The sequence below is a fragment of the Mytilus californianus genome, unplaced genomic scaffold (assembly GCF_021869535.1).
Source record: "Mytilus californianus isolate M0D057914Y unplaced genomic scaffold, xbMytCali1.0.p SCAF_13, whole genome shotgun sequence".
Taxonomy (NCBI): domain Eukaryota; kingdom Metazoa; phylum Mollusca; class Bivalvia; order Mytilida; family Mytilidae; genus Mytilus; species Mytilus californianus.
Genome location: NW_026262615.1, coordinates 16,458,318 through 16,476,816, shown reverse-complemented (window position 1 = coordinate 16,476,816; position 18,499 = coordinate 16,458,318). Strand labels below are relative to the sequence as shown.

General features: G+C 32.9%; 1 protein-coding gene across 1 annotated transcript in view; it reads left to right on the top strand.

The window, feature by feature from the left end:
- Positions 1–16,546, top strand: part of LOC127723881 (potassium voltage-gated channel protein Shaw-like) — a 66,060-nt gene extending 49,514 nt beyond the window's left edge. Inside the window, exon 4 of the mRNA XM_052230599.1 lies at positions 16,304–16,546. Coding sequence (XP_052086559.1) covers positions 16,304–16,546 — 243 coding nt within the window. The remainder of the gene's footprint in view (positions 1–16,303) is intronic.
- The last annotated feature ends 1,953 nt before the right edge of the window (positions 16,547–18,499 follow it).

Here is an 18,499-nt window from a genome sequence, read left to right as displayed (position 1 = left end):
CGCATTTATTTAATTAAGTCTGCTTTGTCGTGGGTGTCAATTATCATGCTATTTTTAAATTCCTCGACTATCGACTCGACAAACAAATGCTTTGTATTGTGAGACATATAATTTGTGCCTATCACAATTGGTATCTTGTTAGTGGTCAGTTGGAAACTTCAGTGGTGAAGGTTGTTTTGTAAATATATGATGGAATTAAAATAATTATAGTTTCCTGCAACAATTTATTCAATACGCGACTTTAGATGAATGAACACGAGACCATAAAACTGTGGATTTAAGAAACTTCGAAATGATGTGTCAAGCCATTTCTAACTGATTGTTTTACATTTTGTTCAGATTTTGTGCTGTTACGCCACTCTCCAAGGTTAGTGGATAGTTGAACGGTCACAAACATGTTCAACCCCTCTATATTCACCAAGTCAGGATCCCGTAATTCAGTGGTTGTCGTTCGTTGATGTCTGCCATTTATTTTTATTTTTTCGTTTTTTGTCTTTTAATAAATCAAGGCGTTAACGTTTCTCATTCAAATTGTGTTAAATTGTGTCATGTCGGATCATTTAATCGTTTGATATACAGTATTAGTTTTGCTCATTATTGAATGCCTTACGATGACTTAAAGTTTCTAAATCCACATCATCTAAACTCAGTTGAAGAGTTGTCTCATTCGCTATTATACCACATCTTATATATGTTATGTGCTGTTCCCCCGATGGCTTTACAGTGTTTTATGAGCTAGGCCAAGATTACATTATTCTCTGTTTAGCGTGATCTTGCTGGTAGGGTTGATGGGGTTTCAAGTCAAAACAACGCTCACAAATATTTCAAAACTCTTTTCACAATCAACAAATTAAAATGTTTCAGAGGACATTTGAACTTATTAAGTAATCTTTGGTACAAAATAAAAACATTCAAATACATATTATGACATATTGACCCGTCCACGACAACAATCCTATTCTCACTGAAAATGACATTGAACAAGCCGTTGACGCCAGTGCTCGATCATTTTTTTTTTTACTATAAATGACGCTGTTGATCCATTGACGCCTGCAATCTTAGTCTTGCTGTAAATAACGCTTTTGCAGAGTTATATGATTTTCCAACAAAAGATATGTTCTTGGGCGCATTACAGAAAAAAAAACAGTTTCACGATTCACAGTTAGATAAAACCATTTTGTGTAACCCGATTAAGAACTTTCTATGATTATTTATATATGATATACTCTATTTTACATGATTTTAAGCAGCACGTATACATGAATGTAATGTCATTTCATACCACATTCAGTTCAAAATATTTTTTTATTTCAATAACGGAGTGTTCTTTACTCTAGGTCAATGTAAGCAGCCTTCATTATCGAATCACTGTGTTTTTGGAGTTCAAGCGTCTCACGCCGTATTTACGCGTGTATTTGACTTTTTTGTACCTTGACATAGTTTTCGATAAATGTCGGTACATCATATTGAATGTATAAGGTGATGTGGTATGACTAACAATGACAGAATTTTTCACTATTTTCACATTTCCCAACCGATAGTGAAAAAAATTGTTCTCCTCACTAGTGAAATAACTGTTCTCGGCGAATGATTGGTCGAAATTTAATTATGACGTTACATTTTCATGGCTTCTTCTGAATTTCCTATTGTGACGTCATGAAAAAAGGCGACCATGCCTGATGACGTAACATATAAAGAACACAACATTTTCAGCAAAATTTTAAAAAGGAAGGATAAAAATCATTAGAAAAACAGATTAACAATTAGATTTTAATAATTTAAAAAGCTCGGCAAGCCTCGCGCTTTAAATGTTAAAATTTAACTGTCTCGAGTGGAGAAATATCGTAACACACTTGTTGTAGTGGTCGAATCTATATCTTCACGAAAAATCAAAAGGAAAGGATATGCACAATTTACTTAAGTTAACCATGCGGCCTTCAACAAATTCATATTTGCACTGTATAAAAATAAGAAGATGTGGTACGATTACCCATGAGACAACTCTCCACTAGAGACAAAATTTTTGCACTGTGTATGCTCTTATCTGGGTTTTACGGGATTATGAATAATAAACTTTTGTCACTACGAAACGTGAATATGTTCGTGCTTTTTAATCGCAGATGAAATCGGTGATATTTATAAGTTCGGAATATATATAATAACTTGAGAGGTATAAGAAATTTTATAAAACTATTTTATGGACATTAGATGCGATGATTTATTGTACAAAATGAATGCAATAGGTATGGAGAATTAAGGTTTCCAAAGAGCATGACCATTTGACATGACGATAACATCAATAATTCGGAATTAGAACATTTAAGGAATGACTGTAATATTTTTTTCTGTCTATGAAGAAATAATATAAAAAATATGGTGCACACTGAATAACCCGCGTAGCGGGTTATTTAAAAGTGTGCACCACATTTTTTTATGTTATTTCGAATAGACAGAAAAAATATTAAAGTCATTTCTTATAATTTAATTTTAAAAAGGAGTAAATCATGATAAAAACGCTGATGACGTCGCGGTCACATGACAAAATTATGTCTATGAGCTGATAGACAAAACACTGTCAGCCAATCAGAAGACGTGTTACATCCAAAATTAAATTATTCAATCAAAACAGTACATAAAGTTCAATACAGACACGAATATAGCATTTATTATTACGATGTATCATTTACCCTCTAAAAACGTGAGTATTGTTTTGTCATAATTCATTTAGTGTCCTCTATGGATTTTGCGTCAAAGTGGAATGGATAACTCTGAGAAACAAAAAAACAAAAAAACAAATAAATAAATGTCTTAGCCTCTAAAAAAATTCTGGATAAAAGACTATTAGTGTTCATTATGTTCACTTGTTAGAAAATATAAAAATCTTTAACACTCCAAAAGGCTTTTCTTCCTGTTCCGAATAAATTGTATATATCCCAAGGGTTTACGTATATTTTAAATGTAGCTCTTTCTAGAAAGTTGACTCGTACTTAATTATTTTTCGAATCAATGCAGACTTATAGAAATGATGGTTTTTAGGACAGGGTTATAAGATACAAATCAACAAAGATAAAATATAAGTCAGAACTTGAACCCCAAAAACGAAATTATTACAGTAGTATTGTTTTTTTTAAATCATCTGGCACCTCTTGGAATTGTCCTTTTGAATAGACAGCCCAGACCTCTGTTTGTAATAAAATGATCAGGGCAGGTATTCTCCTCTGGTACGTTAAAAGTCTACTTTTGCGGAAAAAACGTGACTTAAGGTGGTACCTAACACTACAGGGAGATAACTCTGTAAAAATCAGCTAAACGTTTTAATTACGTTGTATTGTTAAGGAAATATTAAGCTTCTCAATGATCAAAATTAGTGTTTGTCAAACTGCTATATAACCAAAGAAATTTTTCTGATAAAGTGGTTATTTCAAATTTTTTGAAATTTTTATATTTTTGTCAAAGGGTCAAAGTAAACATTTTGTCAAAATTTTAGGAAAATTAAACGAGCCAAATTAATGTTAGTCAAGGTGTTGGGTACCACCTTTATAATATTCTATCGTCATAATTGTTACGGGACGTGAATTTCAAGCGAAATGTCAGGGGATTCTATGCTCAGAATGTATGTGCAAGTGTGCGTCAGTGTTAGAATTTTGATGAAAATATTACTTCTAAAAACCGGACCTTGGCATCGTTGATGGCAAGGGAAATAATCATAAAACCCTTGACAAACATGATACTTTTCCCAAAAAGAAAGATTCCAATTTTGACTAACTGATACATGTATCAACAGTAATCTAAAGGGGCGTGTGTTAGCTAAGCCCCAAGGGCCAATAGGCGTTGTACAGACAAATGTATAAAAAATTAAGAACAAACCAAGACACCTAGATAAGCAAAAAAATAATTCAAATTAAAACTTTGGCAACACAAACTGAAACAGAAATTTGGGCGGTAAGTAAAACAATAGAAAATTATTACTTATAGCATAGAATTGTAATTACCTACATACTTACATACATAATTACCATTGTATATGATTAATCAATGTTTTCATTACAAGGTGTCAAAATTTCTGCAAAAAACTATCAAATAACTATAATAAATGAGAAAAAGCAAATAATATCGGCACCATCAATGTGGATGTTTTGACTTATGGGGTCAAATGGGGGATGTGGGGTCAAACGGAGAATGAGTTCTTTTAGAAAATACTTACATATAAAATGTACTTATTGCTTTGAATAGATTTTATACTTTTAAACAATGTTAATCTGTCAGATGCGGATCCAGAATTGTTAAAAAAAGGGGGGACTGGGTATTAAACAAGGTTTGGAGTGGGACATATTAAAAGTCTTTGCATTAACCATTAACCATGTATGTAGGTCCATAAGGGGGCGGTTTCCCTTCCTCTCCTAAATCCGCCTGTGTTTGAATACAGTGTTTGATTCTGTCTGTGATTTTTCCATTCAAACATAAATCTTTCTGATTTTTTGAGACAATATTCAAGTTATGTATACTATCATGCTATATCATACATTACATGTACTATTATTTATATTAATTTCTATTCATATCGTAGATGGACTAAACTAAGATTTCGATGTGCCGTTTCAATTGGTAGAATATCAAGCCAATCCATTACATCTTTGTACAATGAGGTATTCTCCATGGAGTCTATATTAAAAATCGTATAATATAATAAATAGAGAATAGAAACGGGGAATGTGTCAAAGAGACAACAACCCATCCAAAGAGCAGAAAACAGGCAATGGCCCTTCAACGCAGTGAGAAAACACGCACCCGGAGGCGGACTTTGGCTGGTCCCTAAACAATAATGTATACTAGTTCAGCGAAATGAACGCCACACTAAGCCAATCTATGTCTCAATAGGTTTTGACACATCTGATTCTTTATAAGAGTAGAAACTGGTTTCCTGCCAGATTGTGTCTGACGATACATTTTCTACACATTACATAACATACATTATATGATTTGGCACAGCTCCTTGTGTTTCAATATCCTTATTTTACGAGCCATTAGTCAGGATTATGTTAAACTATCGTAGATCTACAACAGAGAATTCAAACTTCATTATCTACAATGATTTTGATAAAATCAGAACACAAGGACGTATACAGCTACGTATACAGTTCCGTCTTCGAAGGGATTGTTGAACCTGTCAATGGGATTTAAGATCGCTTAACATCTAATAACATGCCCCTTGAGATTATGGTTAATACAGGTATATTTAGGAGTTAAATGGGAAAATGAAGTTGGGTTTGATAATGATTGAATCTAGATTCGTTATGTCGTTAAATACAAACATTTTTCAAAACAAAAGAGTTGTCCGTGCTTTGTTTTAAGACTGGGATACGTGTTTGCTTTTTAAATATTTGAGCACAGTGTGATGTTGGATAGGAACAGAAATTAATTTGCCTTGCAACAGGCCATGTATGTACATCCCAAAGAGTTGTTGCGGAAGCGCTTCTTTCAAAAATTAAAAAAAATGTCACTTGCTTTCATTCCGTATAAATTTTCAAAACGCAATATTCTATCTTATATTTACAGATTTTCGAAATAAAAACCTATATTTTATTCACATTCTGAATCTGAAAGTAAAACTTTTTACACAAGACTTCGGCAGAAATTATATATCGAGATGAAAGCAGTATGATCATTCCACGTGAAATTAATTAGTATACGTCATTTATTTGAAATTGTCGATTTCAAAGTAGATACCTCGTTAAATATTTATCAAATTTCGATCAGTATTATACATAAAATTGAGAATGGAAACGAGGAATGTGTCAAAGAGACAACAACCCGACCAAAGAGCAGAAAACAGCCCAAGGCCAAAAATAACACAGCGAGAAAATCCCGCACCCGGAGGCGGGCTTCAGCTGGCCCCTAAACCAAAATGTGTACTAGTTCAGAGAAAATGGACGTCACACTCAACTCCGAAACATATAAATGAACCAAAATTGAAAAAAAAAATACACTAACAAAGGCCAGAGGTTCCTGACTTGGGACAGGCGCAAAACTGCGGCGGGGTTAAACATGTTTTGTGAGATCTCAACCCCCCCTTTTTACCTCTATCCGATGAATATCATAGAATATTAGTTTATTATTAGATATGTATATCAATTATCCATATTACAAGATATGTTGTCAACTTTTTCAAATTAATTTAGTTTTTGATTTTTTACTCGAAATATACGAACAGTGCGAACATACGTATAGTGTTGAGTTTTTAAGTAGGCGGAGCTGATAATTCTATAAATTTGGGTTGCTTTCATACGACATGGGCTTGTTTTAAACAAAACGAAATCATATGATAGAATCAGCTTATGAAAGATCAGCATTTGTATGAATTGAACACCTAATGTGAATATGAGAAATAAAATAGGTCAGGATCAAATCTTTTTGTATATAAAGATAATTTGGTGTTGCAAGTTTAATGTTTTCACTTCTGGTATGCCAACATATGACGTGTTTTGTTTTCTGTCTACAACGTCACTGAATTATAAAACAGAAACTTTGAAGCGTTTCAAAACCGAAAAAAAACTTAAAAAATGTAAGACCGAAATCTGCTTAATTAAGAATAAGACTTGTCCTTTAGGGAGATGATGCTTGTTTTTAAACTGCATATTTCAGGTTGTGGATTTTAAGTTGGAATGTTACTTCTTTTTTTAATAGATAGTAATTCAAATCATTTATGTGTAGAATACAATTTCAGATAATTGGAAATATCCAATTATATCTAATTATTGCAGTTGTGAAACGATTCAAATTTTGTTTAATTCAAATAAATTTGAGAATTATCTGATTTAGAATATAAAACAAACTTTATTAACAGTCTAATACAATGTAAACATCACCGTTTTATGATATTTATAATTGAACAATTATAGAATGAAAATAAATTTTATGATTTTCGTGCGTTCGAAGCTTCATTAGAAATGGTGAAACCCAAACATGTGACAGCCAAGGATGTACAAGTACGCAGAAACGTAAGGAGCTATATAGGTTAGGGGAGGGTTGGCGCCTTCAAACGAGTTTAACCCGCCACATTCTGTATGTACCTGTCCCAAGTCAGGAGCCTGTAATTCAGTGGTTGTCGTTTGTTGCTGTGTAACATATTTGTTTTTCGTTCATTATTTTGTACATAAATTAGGCCGTTAGTTTTCTCGTTTGAATTGTTTCACATTTGTCATTTCGGGGCCCTTGTAGCTGACTATGCGGTATGGGCTTTGATCATTGTTGAAGGCCGTACGGTGACCTATAGTTGTTAATATCTCGTGTGGAGAGTTTTCTCATTTGCAATCATACTAATCTTATTTTTATATATGACCAACAGGGACATAAAAAGAATAGCCAAACGAAGCTAAGATTAACCTTGCCTAAGCGACCGAGTTGGAACTCTAGTTTCTTAGTAATTCCTTAATTTATCTATTTCTTTAATACACATAAACTTTACTTTTGTAACATCCTTGAAATAGTTATTATTTTTTTATACAAGCATCGTTATAAAAAGCAACACAATGTCGTACTACTAAAGTACCATTTCTTTACATTGTATTCGTACAAGATTTTCAATGTAAGTTTATTTAGGAAGCACTGTCGGTGTCAACGCTTATATCCTTTGTTCCATGAACATCTATACACTGAATAACCTCTTCAAACCACCCTCTAAATTGTATGAGGATGTGGATGGGGGTCTACAGAAAAGAGAATAATGGGCATAAAATATAAAGAATAGACAAAAAAATAGACCAAAAAAATAAAGAATAGACAAAAAAATAGACCCAAAAAATAAAGAATAGAGAATAATGAGGTGCTAAAGTATGAAGAATAGAGAATAATAGGAAAAAAGTGTAAAGAATACATACATGAAGGACCTCCCATCCAGACCCTCCTGTATAGGAACTATCTTGGATTGGGTTGGTTTTGTAAAGCAAAATTTTACTTTTTTCCAAAAATTATATTTAACGACCGAATCAGAATCCAGCTGTTTATTTGTAAAGCAAAATTTTACTTTTTTCCAAAAATTATATTTAACAACCGAACCAGAATCCAGGTGTTTATTTGTAAAGCAAAATTTTACTTTTTTCCAAAAAATTCATTTAACGACCGAATCAGAACCCATGCGTTATTTTTACAAATGTATTGATTTTGAAGTGCTTTTTGTATGTTATTTAATATGATTGTGTTACAGGGCTGGTCTTGAAAAAAATTATTTTGCTACTATTGACTAATCACTTTCTGACATGGCAAGCAATATCTTTTAATTAAGACGGTATATTAACGACTTTCCTTAATATGTGGTCAATTGCTACTAAAAAAATACCTGTTACCATGACAACCTAAGTATGTTTGGGCAAAATAGAACATTATACTGTTTAGCTCTAGAATTGGGAATCTGATCGATATTCCGCTTGTTATTTTGGTTGAAAAGATCTTACGGTTTTAATTTACATTGGCTTTTAGTAGAAAGATGAGTGAACGAATAAAGCCTTCATCAGAATAATTGTAGTTTTATGTGACGTCACGACGACTTCAAGTGCTACGTAAAAGCATTCGTCACGACTTCCATTTGTGACAGAAAGTTTAATTAAAGTGTCATGTTGAAAGTGTAATTGATTTCTGTTTTCAAAAAGAGAACTGTTATTTTTTTAAAAGAAATGATGAGGTCACACACACAATAATTACAAAGTTGTATGCATCTTATGAACGCCTAGCGAACTTTTTTGTCAAATATTTTGAAGAGCAGATTTACACAGGATACATGCAACAAAACAAAAGCTTTGGTCATTTGGAATTTTAGTTGATGAGACGGTTAGTATATGTACATAAAGAATAAATGTTTTCACTAATAATGTCAGACTTTTGAGAAGAGTATGAGCACTCATATGGTAAACTTGAACATTAAGTTTGTTTAAAAAAACTTTAACACAGCCAAATGAATAAAGGGTAGTTGTGTAAATACTTTGCACAGAAGGGTATGATTAGAATGTTTCTTTAAACAAAATCCAACTAACTAGAACAACAGTTATAACATCTTTACATGGCATGGCATCTTATCATATTTATAAACTGTGTAGGAATTATCATGGATTGGGTTGCATTTGTTAAGCAAAATTTAGCTTTTTTCAAAAATCAAATAATAATCAGAATACAGGTGTTTTTTTTTTACAAATGTACACATTTCTTATTAGAAACTACATGTATGTACAGCGGATTTCTACAAGGGCAGACAACTCCTGTAGATAAAACGAGAGTTCTCTCGTTTGGCTTGAAGATGCATAATTTTAGTTTAATACTGCATTCTTTATAATTAGCATACGGTTGTGATATGTTTATGCATTAAAGTGTTAATTGTATGTAGCACATTCAAATAGAGATAGTCTATATTTATTACATTATATGCTATATTTACAAACATATGGTTGATTTCAGTTAACACTGGAAGCAGCCTCGTTATAGCCATTTCCGGAAGTAGAATTATCTTAATCTTTTTCCTTTTGAGACAAGTTTGAATGATTGGTGTTTTTAATGCGAATTATAAATATAGAAAAAAAATAGTTTCGGAAATGGTGAAATTTTATTAGATGTTTGTTAGTTTTCAGAATACTCCATTTTGTTATTCCCTTTGATTGATTGTTATTGTGTTTTCCCTTTAATTTATTGATTGTTTGTTATCTCCCTTTATCTAGCACAAGGTGGTGCAATACAGGAAATGTTCCCATTCCGTAGTAAGTCAAATGTACCTTATGTGTGCCGCATGCGTATTAGATAGACCGGTGATTGCTCACTAAACCTCTTCCTCAAAATATAATCAAACAATAACCAATAATCAGGCTTCATGGCATGGAACAAGTAGTTAGAATTGTGTAGTCCGTAGAACAGGGCTCTTGCACGCATCTTGCACAGTTGGGTAAAATACATTAGGACTGTAGACAATGCTCAATAAACTATTTATGGGTTAATTTATAAGCTATTTTAAATTTCATTTTTATTCCTGATGATATTTTTACAGGGACATTTCTGTTGAAACTGGATTCTGTATTAAGTAATAAATTCAAACCTTCTTTAACAATAATTGATTATGCTGAATTTCAGAATTTCAAAACTTTAAAGTTTCAAAAACATGAAACATTATCAGACGATCAATTAGAAACATTCGCCGACACAACACCACGTTTATGCTTTAGCTTTTGTTGTATAAAATGCAATATTTTTTATTATCATCATTATTATTAGTGTTATTGTATTTACTTATCATCCTCTTATAACTATAGGTATAAACCTAAATCATTAATCAGATATCGACATCACTAGATTGAACTCTAGGACGCCAGTTTTAATGTCAGACTCAGAGAGTTGCTTGTGTCTGTTATTGTTTGTCTGATATTCTTAGCGAGTCATTGAGCTCGATAAAACGTTTGTCAATCAAGTACAGACAGTATCCTACCATGGAGTTTAACGTCGACTAATAAACAAAAAGGCTAATCTGTGTGACCATAGCAAAAATATTAGACTTTTTTAAACGTGGTGTTTCGTTCGAATAATCATGGGACAAATGCACTTCAAAATGTTAATGAATATTTTTGACAATAAAGCAATTAAGAATAATTATAAAATACCATTTTGATAAATAAGTATATCTATTTCATAATTTGTTAGGTTTTTATTTTTAACTGCAGTCCTAATGAATTTTCCCAAACATATATGATTATATAAACCAAGTGCCATACCATCTCACAATTGTATGGGTTTTGTGTCCATGTAATATTTTTAAAAATATTTTGTTGACATGTTTTAGATTTCTTTTGCCAATTATTTGCTCATCCAAATTTGTCAATATAACGGAACTATATATAAATACCAAACAAGTGGGAGGTTTAGCTAGCCATAAAAACCAGGTTTAACCCACCATTTACTTTGGGAAATGCCTGTACCATTCAGGAATATGACAGTTGTTTTCCATTCGTTTCGTTGGTTAATATGGTCGAGCGTTTGATTTTGTCAGATTATATTCTTCCCCCTTTTTGAATTTACTTTCGGAGTCGGTATTTTATTAATACTTGTTTTCTTCATATTAAATCACGCTGTCTAAGCATTCACTTGACGAAAATCAACTGATCCTTTGACAGAATGTTAACAATGTGCCGTAAAGGTCAAAATGTTTCACATGAACTAGACACATTTTCCTGACCTGTCGTTCTCTGTTTTGTGATTCCGCACCAAGGATGAAGCCAGGGTCTATAATTACTGCATCTATGATATTGAATAACTACTAGTATTCTACTCAGGGGCGGATCCAGCCATTTTTAAAAGGGGGTTCCCAACCCAGGATAAAAGGGGGGGGGGTCCAACTATATGTCCCCATTCAAATGCATTGATCGTCCAAAAAAAGGGGGTTCCAACCCCACCCCCCCACCCCCACCCCCCCCAACCCCCTGGATCCGCCACTGCTACTATCTGGACAAGAACACTTTCAATTCAGTTATGTAAGGTACATTACTAGAACTGAAATTGTTAAAAATTATTCATCTGCAGCATCTGACTTTAGTTAAAATTTGTTGTAAGATTAGTGTTCCTCAGTCTTTAACCATTTGTGCTTGTACAAAAGGAAATTGGATGTATACGGCAACAAAACAACATAGTTGTAATGCTGGATATCTTTTTGCACTCGTTCTTGGAGTGGTCATTGCTTAAAAATAATTATTCCTTTCTTGGTATCTCCCTCTATGAATTTAATGCTAGGTCAGAAAAATTTAGGAATAACTAAATATAAGAGAAATGCATTTATTAACTAATAATGATATTCAGTTAAAAATGTCATTTAAGGAAAATAAAATCAATGCATGAAAAAGAAAGTGTGTGTGGAATTTTCCACATATAAGAGATAAATTATCTAAGAATTTCTGGACACAAAACCCTAACATATGATTATAGTATTCATTGTTGTATCATTGTCGTTCTATAAACCAATTACAACTGTATCTATCTGCCAACAATGTGAGTAAACTGCACTCTTGTCGTCATTACCTCCCTTTGATGTTATTGTTACGTTACTTTTCATTCTTCACATTAATCAAGACACTCGCATCTTAGGTCGAATAACTGTTTGAATAACGATGTAAATCAAATATTTGTTATATTAGTAAGCGGAATCACAATATAACAGCTTATGATTTTGAAATGTTCAGAATTCAAAGGCTCGGTACAGGTTGTTTAGTGCATATATGAGGGTGTGAATGGGGGTTTACTGAACAGAGAATAATGTGTAAAAAGTGCAGAATAAAGGCCAAAATATATAAAGAATCGAGAAAAATCGACCAAAAAATTAAAGAATAGAAAACAATGGAGTGCTAAATTATAAAGAATAGTAATAAATGGTAAAAAAAATATTAAGAATAGAGAAAAATGACCTAAAAAATTAAAAGAATACAGAATTGAAGGACCCCATCCAGACCCTCATATATGATGATTTACTTACAAGGTTTGTTTGAGTGAACCAATGTGTAAATAAAATACTGCTGGAGTCTAATGATAAAGATGAAGTATATTTGAATTTCATAAAAGACGAGGTATACAGAGCGGTTCATCACTTTTCTCAGTCAAGAGTATTTACTTTTTAAAATTATCAGCAGGCTGCAGTACGACAGCAGTACAGAGAGAATTAATGAAGTTACTCTTGTAAACCACCAAGAAGATTGATTTTCAATGATAATAAAGTCATCAAGTCTTATTTATGCACAGTTATTTGAATATTTTTCGATTAAGTGAGTAAGATCCTATCTCAGCAGAAAAAATATATAATCTAAGTGGAATATTTTGTTAAAAGGGTGAGTTTTTTTGTTTGGTTAAAGATGGGGAATTTTTTATCCGAAGCGTATTGATTTCATTTGTTATGATGATAGGGTTTAAGGATGTTTGCTACACTTGTATTTGACTCTTTGTCAGATATTTGGAATCCTCTAGCTTTATGCATGTAGTGCCAATAACAAATTTTGCCCGCTACCCCCTACTTTTCTTTACATAATTTTATTACATATTTTTTAAAAAGTCATCTTTGGAAAATCTTATAAAATCCTTGTTATTTTTTCATAGTTTTTGAAAGAAAAAAGGTGCCGATGTTAAGAGGGAAGCATTTCCCGCCAAATTTTCAATTGCTTATATTTCATAAACAAGGACACTGACCCTATTTTTTTTCCTGCTCTTTAAGTTCCGGTATTTATATACTATCAATTTATAAAAGTCTTTTTAAGAGCTAGTTACATTTTCAGAGTAGCGAACATCCTTATTTCTTAAAAGCTTCACGAATTATATAAGACTTTAAGAAATTCTATCATAACGGAACATAAATTATCTGAAGAAACTGTACATGGTTGAACACAAGTCAAAAGTTCATTTAGAGGTCAAAGACAACGGCTAATTGTAAGAGAAAATTTAGAGAAAACATGATATCCTACAAATTACTTTTTAGCATGTGATTAACTGACGGAGAGCAAGCATAGATCGACACTTTAGTTTAACCTATTTCCAAAAATAAATTGAAAGAATGTATAGAATTAACTATAGGCATTATTTGCAGGCATATGAATTGTACGAGTATAAAAAATGTGACTACAATATGCCAGTTAATTGAGGATATTTTCGTTTTATATATAATCAAAATTATATAACGGTTATGTATCAGTTAATTAAATAGCTCTAAATCAAGTTCTTCTTAAAATAAGTTGTCCATTCTAGAAACGATATCTACTCGTAATTTTACGACAAACTTCCAAAATAAGTTTCCAAAACACATTTCCTTTAAATTCTTTAAAAATGGAAGTAGTGTTTCAAATTCGTTTTTGTCGTATAGTTATGACATTTATTTAAGGGTAGAACTGGTTTGAGGCAGATTACTAGAGAGTGTTTAATTTAAAGTTTCTGCAAGTTCCTCAGTTGATCGAAAGACATATTTAAAGCCTTCTAAATTATATCAAAAAAGCATTCCGAAACAGTACTCCTGACAAATTTTATATATGTATGTTTTACGTTTGCCCTAGTTAAGTCTTCCAAACGAAGTTTGGGAAGACTTATTGGTTTTGCTCAGTTCTTATTATTATTATTATTATTCTTCCCTCTTCCCTCTTCCTGTTCCTCTTCCTCTTCCGCCACTTTTTTAAATGAACTTGTCCGCACCCGTTCTCCAAAACCGCTAGTCAGATTTACTTAAGGTTTCACAATATGTAAGACTAACATGTCTAGTGGTGTAATCAGGGTTTCGTTTGTGCATTGGGGTCTAAAAAGGGGTACTTTGAGGGGCCAAAAGAAGGGAGGGGTTTACTATAGAACCCTACGGGATTTTAATTTTTTGTATTTTCAAATGTTTATAACTTGAAAACCGTTAGTGATAGACACAATCTTTATAATTGAAAATGTTCTACATGATAAAGCACATCAAATAAAATAAAGGGTTAGTCCCCAGGGGTCACCCCCACTCCCTGCCATTTGACAAAGTTCTAATATCTTGTAAGTGGTCAAGATCCCCACCCCTAAACCATATATATTCTGGTTTGTCATGATAAAGCACATTAAATGAAATGAAGGGTAAGTCCCTAGGGGTCAGCCCTACCCCCTGCCATTTGAGAAAGTTCAAATATCTTGTAAATGGTCAAGATCCCCACCCTAAACCATATATATTCTGGTTAGTCATGATACAGCACATCAAATGAAATAAAGTATTAATCCCCAAGGGTCACCCCCACCCCCTGCCATTTGAGAAAGTTCTAAAATCTTGTTTATTGTCAAGATCCCCACCCCTAAACCATATATATTCTGGTTAGTCATGATTCAGCACATTAAATGAAGTAAAGTATTAGTCCCCAGGGGTCAACAACACCCCCTGCCATTTGAGAAAGTTCTAATATCTTGTAAATGGTAGAGATCCCCTCCCCTAAACCATATATTTTCCTATTCGTCATGTCACAAAGATTCGAATTATATATAGGGTCAGTCCCCAGGGGTCCCCCCACCTCCAATGATATTATATCTTGTAAATTGTCGAAATCCCCTTCCCTAAACCATATATATTCCTATTCGTCATGTCAAGAAGATTTGAATGATATATAGGGTCAGTCCAAAGAGATCATCCCCACCCCCTGCCATTTGAGAAAGTTCTAATATCTTGTAAATGGTCGAGATCCCCTACCCTAAACCATATATATTCCTATTCGTCAGGTCAAGAAGATTTGAATGATATATAGGGTCAGTCCCCAGGGATCACCCCCACCCCTGCTATTTGAGAAAGTTGTAATATCTTGTAAATGGTTGAGATCCCCACCCCTAAACCATATATATTCCTGTTCGTCATGTCACAAAGATTTGAATGATGTACAGGGTCAGTCCCCAGGCATTACTTATGCATATAGCTTTACTGGACCAAACCAATTTTCACTGGACTTTGTGATGTCAGGCGACCCTTGGAATGACGAATTATGGGAGCTTCGTTTGGGAGACTTCGTAACACCATCCTGTTACAATCATTTCTTGTTTATGATTAATATAAACACAATTATGGTCAGGTATTGTGCAATGAATGATTCAGGGTTCCATTTTCCCCATTAAAATCGTTAAAAGATATCTCTCAACTAGGAAGGTTTGAAAGCAATGTTATCAATATTAAGTTTTCTTCCAAATTTTAATCTTTGAATATCTTCTGTTGTATTCTTTCTAATGCTTACCTGAAGTTATTATTCTCACAAAAATTTTCAATATTATACATCATAAAAAAAAGCAAGGCGTGTTGCTAAGAAATACAACCAAGTGAATTGGAGATACATCTGGATTGTTCAAGGAAGAGAAAGAAGGGAGATAATCTAGATTGTTTAAAGCAAAGAGAAAAGGGAGATAATCAAGATTGTTCAAGGCAGAGAGAGAAGGGAGATAAATCTAGATTGTTCAAGACAGAGATAAAAGGGAGATAAATCTAGATTGTTCAAGGCAGAGAGAGAACGGAGATAATTTTGATTGTTCAAGGCAAAGAGAAGAAGGGAGATAATCTAGATTGTTCAAGGCAGAGAGAGAAAGGCGATAGATCTAGATTGTGCAAGGCTGAGAGAGAAGGGAGATAAATCTAGATTGTTCAAGGCAGAGAGAGAAGGGAGATGATCTAGATTGTTCAAGGCAGAGAGGGAAGGGAGATAAATCATGATTGTCGAAATCCGAGAGAGAAGGGAGATAATTTAGATTGTTCAAACCAAAGAGAGAAGGGAGATAATCTAGATTTTTCAAGGCAGAGAAAGAAGGGAGATAAATCTAGATTGTTCAAGACAGAGATAGAGGGGAGATAAATCTAAATTGTGCAAGGCAGAGAGAGAAGGGAGATAATCTAAATTGTTCAAGGCAGAGAGAGAAAGGAGATAATATAGATTGTGCAAGGCAGAGAGAGAAGGGAGATAATCTAGATTGTTCAAGGCAGAGAGAGAATGGAGATAGATTGTTAAAGGCAGAGAGAAAAGGGAGATCATCTAGATTGTTAAAGACAGAGAGAGAAAGGAGATAGATCTAGATAATGCAAAGCAGAGAGAAGGGAGATAAATCTAGATTGTTCAAGGCAGAGAGAGAAGGGAGACAATCTAGATTGTTTAAGGCAGAAAGAGAAGGGAGATAATCTAGATTGACCAAGGCAGAGTGAGAGAGTATGAAAATTTACTATAAAAAAATCTTCACTAATTTGAAATATTTCTTAAAATTTCAACGTAAAATGTCACTACTGTAAGAGTGATTTATTCTATTTGGTTAAAAAACTATATTAAGGGTTTTTTTAATTAACTTTTATTTATTTGTTTTATCTTTTTGCAAATTTCATTATTTTTTTTAAACTTCTTGGACCCTTGAAAATATGTTCGCCCTTCATATCAATAACACATAGTTTTATAACTAAGTAATAAATGAACCATTACATAACAAACCTATTTAACTATACCCAACAACTCGTGATAAATCACCGACCCTGCGAGACCCTCATGGGTAGTTAAGGTCGTTAGCCCCCCACCCCCCACCCCCATAGTAGTAGTCGACAGAGAGCATATAATACACATTTGTATATTCCTTTGCGTTGCATGCATTTGTAATGGCAGAATCATTTATTTGATATTCAGCTTTAAATTAAAAATAATGTTTGCTATTAAATAACACATCATTTATATTGAAATACTAGTATCTTAGCTTATATCCTATAATAGCAAAATTAACAATCTCTACTTTCAAACTACTTAAAATAATACATTAATATTGCACCATGCGCTTAAGCATATTAAACATATATTAGACTTGATAATTGAATATAAATTAATACATTGTAAAGATTCAAATAGGTCAATAGCACAAGCACAAATTATTCAATGTACTGACATGTATGATTAATCACTATTTCTGTAGAAAATGTAATATCAACGATTCATGAAATGTTGGTGTGTCTTAGATTAGTGTTTAGTCTATCTGATTGAGATACACATCATGTGACCACACTTCGTTTACAAGGATCTAACATCGCTATGCTCTACTTTCTGTTTTAGAGATTGTTCAGAATCCTCTGGTTTAGTCGTAGTGATACACACCTTCAAATATTTGAAGGCTGAAATTTCATTTGCTGATGTAATAATTACCAGAACAGAAAGTAGAACGGGTTACTGTCAGGTCCTTATGAGCAAAGCGTAGCTACATGATCTGTACTTTAATTAGATTGGTGTTTAGTCACTAATGTTTTGTATATGTATTCTAAATTAGAGAATGTTTACATTGTAGTGTTTTGTTCATAACAGGTGCTTACGGTGCATATCCGTTCGGACAAATAGTTGGTAATGTATTACTGAACTAGCTTGAGGGTGATTTTGCATTTCCATTACCGTTACATATACAAGTCTTCCAAGTCTTAATTATCAATGTGAAAATTAACAAAAACTATTTATCCATGATTTTAACTATACTTTAATTTGTGTATATGAATAACAGAAGATATGGAGTATATATCAATTACAGGGCGACTCATCCACACAAATAACAAAAAACACAACTAAAGAGCAACATTCAATGTTCAACAATAGACAACTGTGTATATAATATATCAATCATTAATCTGCCGCCAGTCTAAAAAATTGTGAATCAACTGTTTTACTTTTCAATAAAAAAAAAGAGTTATGTGTTGGGTGCTACCTTCCGAATTTCCTGAAAAGTGACTATATATTACTTGACTGACTAAGCTTAATTCATTGACAGTACTGAATTTAACGCAACAAACTTACCGAAAATTCTGTACCCTACTTAATAATTTAGATCGCGTTCAGATCAAATTGGTCGTTTCAGAATAAAACTCGTTTACTAGAAGAACAAATAACATTATGACCAAATGAAAGATACCAGAAGACAGCAATAGTCGCATCAAATAAAAATCAAAGATTGAGGCACACGAACAGCAGTTTTTTGTTGTTCTTCTTTGTAGTAGAATAGTTAAATT